Below are 5,000 nucleotides of genomic sequence, written 5' to 3'. Positions count from 1 at the left end.
AGGTACAATAATAAGAAGGAGATAGTTCTGACATTTCCGATGAAATGCAAATCTTACGAGCGGTATCTACTTTTGTCCTGTGCCATTCTCTTGGTAAGGAAACGGGTGCTCTTTTGTTTTTAAGTGTTATTAATTTTTAATATATATATATATATATATATATATATATATATATATATATATATATATATATATGTGTGTGTGTGTGTGTGTGTATATATATACATATATATATATATATATATATATATATATATATATATATATATAATTTCTTTAAAAGTTTTGTTTTTAAGTGTTATATATATATATATATATATATATATATATATATATATATATATATATATATATTTCATTTCTTTAGAGCTCATGATCGGTGTCAATGACCTTCGATGTCAGGATGCCAGAGAACTTCAAATCATTCATTCATTGGAGCTCATGATGTTTTCATGTGTTATTCATTTTATATACATTTCATTCATTTACTTAATCACACCTTTGATGTGCAAAGAGGAAAGATACTTGCCAAAATTAGCGTTATTAATTAAGATTTATACTGTTGAAGAGCCACCTATCGGGCATTCCTGTCATAAAATCAGTCGATGTTATCTCTCACAGATACATGTTATAATATTCAAGTTAACAGAGGTAATTAATATCATTTAATCACCTTGCTAAATTAGGGAACTAATAACTACCCATCTCTTTAAAAAAAAAAAAAAAAAAGGAATGATACTCCTTCCAACAGAAAAGGAATATTCATACCATGAAGTCATTACTGTAATTGTGAAAGGCTGCGTGTTTTGTTTACAGTATACTTAGGCAAATTAAACCAACTCTCGTGTGACATGCTATGATGATACATGTGTCCTCTTTTAAACCTGCACTTTAGTATATTTAGGTAAAAGTGCATCATTATTATTATTATTATTATTATTATTATTATTATTATTATTATTATTAGCTAAGATGCAACCGTAGTTGGAAAAGCAAGATTAAAAAAAAAACAGTCCAATGAGGAGAGGAAATAAGGACAAAAATACACTACAAGAGAAGTAATGCACAATTCATATAGAGTATTTTATGACCAATGACAACATTAGGATTATATTTAATAAGAAGTTTATATTTCTAGCAAATTTGTGTTCCAATAATATGAGTTTTATTGAAACGTTAATTGTTCGAATTGGTTCTAATGTTTTCATAATTTTTCGAAATTGTATGTTCATGAATTTTGGGCCATATTTCAATAATTACATTTTTCAATTTTTTTACCTTTCCATAAAAAATGTTTTTATTTCTAAATCTGGGTCACCTTTTAGAACTACAGAAGTTCAAAGTTGCAGCGAACGTTTCTATGTTGAACAGTTCATAGTTTATATAAAACAGTTCTATTTTAATGTTGTTACTGATATCAAGATATTTTATATTCATTATTCATTACCTCTCATGCAGATTATTTATTTCCTTATTTCTCTACTTCACTGGTATATTTTTTCCCTTTCGGAGTCCTTTGGCATATAGCATCCTGGTTTTCCAACTTAGATAATGATAATAATAATAAATTCTTCACTGGACTATTTTTCACTGTTGGAGTCCTTGGGCATATAGCATCCTGCTTTTCCAACTTAGATAATAATAATAATAATAATAATAATAATAATAATAATAATAATAATAATAATAATAATAATAATAATAATAATAATGTTTATTCCACTCAAATTACGATTCAGGAAATGACATTCATCAGATTTGGATTAGCTTACAATAACCCATTATCTGGGCCACGTTTCAAAGTCATGGTCTCGAATGTACAGTGATCATATATAAGTAACATGTTCATCACTTTTCAATTATCTTTCATTAACAGAATGATCATCAATTTTGGCTCATCTTTCATAACGATAATTCTTACTTACATCGGACTAATTTTGGTAGTGTATTAGCTTTTGGTAATTCAAAATGTATTATCATTCATTGTTATCAGATTTGGTCACGATGCAGTAACAGGATATTCTAGTAATAAAATGTTTATATATTCTAGCCTATCCCAAGTTAACACACTGTTTAGCAAATTACGATCATCTTTCAGTAACACAATGTCCAATAAATACTTACTTTATTTTTCTCAAATTTGAGAGGCCTTCTAACGACACAGATTATATAAAATTTGTGTTATTTTCCATTACCTCGTGGTTTGTAATTTCCGGGTCACCTTCCAGTAACAGCTCATTGAAGCTGCATCACTTTTTATTCTGGCGTTTTCTTGTCTATATATGCCTTTCAGTAACAGGTTATTGATAAAATCAGGCTAACCTCTTATTATTATTATTATTATTATTATTATTATTAAATGCTAAGCTACAACCCTAGTTGGAAAAGCACAATGCTACAAGCCCAGGGGCCCCAACAGGGAAAATAGCTCAGTGAGGAAAGGAAACAAGGAAAAATTAAATATCTTAAGAATAGTAACATTAAAATAAATATTTCCTATATAAACTATAAAAACTTCAACAAAACAAGAGAAAGAGAAACTAGATAGAACAGTGTGCCTGAGTGTACCCTCAAGCAAGAGAACTCTAACCCAAGACAGTGGAAGGCCATGGTACAGAGGCTATAGCACTACCCAAGACTAGAGAACAATGGTTTGATTTTGGAGTGTCCTTCTCCTAGAAGAGCTGCTTACCATAGCTAAAGAGTCTCTTCTACCCTTACCAAGAGGAAAGTAGCCACTGAACAATTACATTGCCGTAGTTAACCCCTTGGGTGAAGAAGAATTGTTTAGTAATCTCAGTGTTGTCAGGTGTATGAGGACAGAGGAGAATCTGTAAAGAATAGGCCAGACTATTCGGTGTCTGTGTAGGCAAAGGGAAAGAACCGTAACCAGAGAGAAGGATCCAATATGGTACTGTCTGGCCAGTCAAAGGACCCCCTAACTCTTGTAATATAATGCTTAGATTCCCTTCTGGTAGTATAATTGTGAATAAATTTCTGCCACCTCTTTGTAACTACACTCAGATCTGGCAACGCCCAGCAAAAAAAAAAAAAAAAAAAAAAAAAAAAAAAAAAAAAAAAAAAAAAAAAAAAAAAAAAAAAAAAAAAAAATTTAGTGATGAAACTCGAGTTTGAACTAACTATAAATGTAAGACGGTATATACAAAATATCTGTTGAAAGCAAACTACTACATTTCAAGAAATGAAACATATTTCAATGAAGTCTTTGAGGGTAATATGATTACCATAACATAAAATTGGCAACGAATGATATGTGTAGGGTACCGACCACATCACGGGGTCTTTACAAATTTGATAGACTATAGATGGTTATCACTAAACTTTGTTTGCTCTTCTACTTTGATTTGCGTACTATTACCAACATTATTTACAAATTGGACTTCCCTTTCTATAATACAACGCTAATTTATTTATTGAGCATTTTTTATTTCTCCCAGTGCCATACCTACAAAATTGTTACTACATTTTTTTATCGTTTGTAATATATTTATCAAGCCAAATATAAGACATTAATCATATTATTCTCGAATTAATCTCATCACAAATGTATTATGACATCTATTTTACCTACAAAAATTTGTCCCATCAAATAATTCAAACCATTTATATATCCATAACAATTATGCCTAGAGGAAATAAACCTTTAATTAAATTAATATATTTCCCAAAGTTGCTACTTATTCAATTCCAAAGTTAAATACTTGATTTTCGCATTTCTTTCTCCTTCACAGAATTATCAGTTGGAGAAAAAGAGACGAGACATCAAGAAATATTATGATTCGACGAAAAAGGAAGATGTTCCAGGGGGAGATGTTGGAGGAGGAGATGTTGAAACAGGAGGAATATTACCTGGAGGAATATTTTGAGATTTGAGAAGGACGACATGCGGAAATTGATGAGGGAAAGGGAAACTAAAGTGTGAAAAGAATAAGGTTATTATTATTATTATTATTATTATTATTATTATTATTATTATTATTATTATTTTCATATTTTCATCCTCATTATTATTATTATTATTATTATTATTATTATTATTATTATTATTTTCATATTTTCATCATCATCATTATTATGAGCATGGTGATGGTGATGATTATTATTATTATTGTTTTATTATTATTATTTTTTTTATTATTATTATTTTCGTTATTATTATTATTATTATTATTATTATTATTATTATTATTATTATTATTATTATTATTATTATTATTTAACTTGGACACCCACTTTTACGATTTTTGAGTTACAGAGGAACACTGAAAACTGCATTTATTTGGTAGAAAATATTTTCTAATTTGCACATGGCTGCTTCCTCTCGAGAACTATTCTCATAATAAAGTAATGAGATGACGGACCTATCATTATTAGCAAACACCTTCATTTTATTTGCATTTAGGATGTTAATAAGCCCAAGACAGGTATTACTAAACTAAGTGATATGAAATCTACATTTAATAAAGGGGTTAATTTCCTCGAAATGTTGCTACAACTTTGATATACGTTTGTATTATTTATGTACTAGTTAAAATGTTTAATATATTGATATGTTCCTCAGGACACTACTGACCTATGAGGTATTCAGAGATGCTTGGCTTGTGTAGTTCTCACGAGTAAGCAGTTATGTGCATCTTGAAAAACGATGGGACAAATGCAGCCATAGTCTTTAATTTTTATTGTTATTATTATTATTATTATTATTATTATTATTGTTATTATTATTATTATTATTATTATTATTATTATTATTATTATTTAAATTACTACTATTACTATTTTTATTTTCTAACAAACGAAAGGACACGATCTTGCAAAGTATGCTTCCACAGAATAAAAAGACCATTTTTACATATATTTAAAAAGCCCGTAGCTTTAGGGAACGCTTAAGCATAAGGATGGAACCCTGGGACAATGGGAAACCTTGTTACAAACACTGTGAAATCCACCAATGCTTAAGAACATCCGTTATCTGGATG

The 5,000-nt window shown here is 28.9% G+C and overlaps 1 protein-coding gene across 1 annotated transcript in view; it reads left to right on the top strand.

Annotated features, from left to right (window-relative positions):
- LOC137629066 (uncharacterized) overlaps positions 1–3,947 on the top strand; it is a 16,697-nt gene extending 12,750 nt beyond the window's left edge. The window contains exons 6-7 of the mRNA XM_068360334.1: positions 1–93; positions 3,753–3,947. The exon at positions 1–93 is cut by the window's left edge and continues 39 nt beyond it. Coding sequence (XP_068216435.1) covers positions 1–93; positions 3,753–3,887 — 228 coding nt within the window. The 3' untranslated portion in view covers positions 3,888–3,947. The remainder of the gene's footprint in view (positions 94–3,752) is intronic.
- Positions 3,948–5,000: the final 1,053 nt, after the last annotated feature.

The sequence above is a fragment of the Palaemon carinicauda genome, chromosome 37, assembly GCF_036898095.1.
Source record: "Palaemon carinicauda isolate YSFRI2023 chromosome 37, ASM3689809v2, whole genome shotgun sequence".
Classification (NCBI taxonomy): Eukaryota; Metazoa; Arthropoda; class Malacostraca; order Decapoda; family Palaemonidae; genus Palaemon; species Palaemon carinicauda.
Note: the sequence above shows the minus strand (reverse complement) of the source record. Positions and strands in the feature narration are given on the sequence as shown.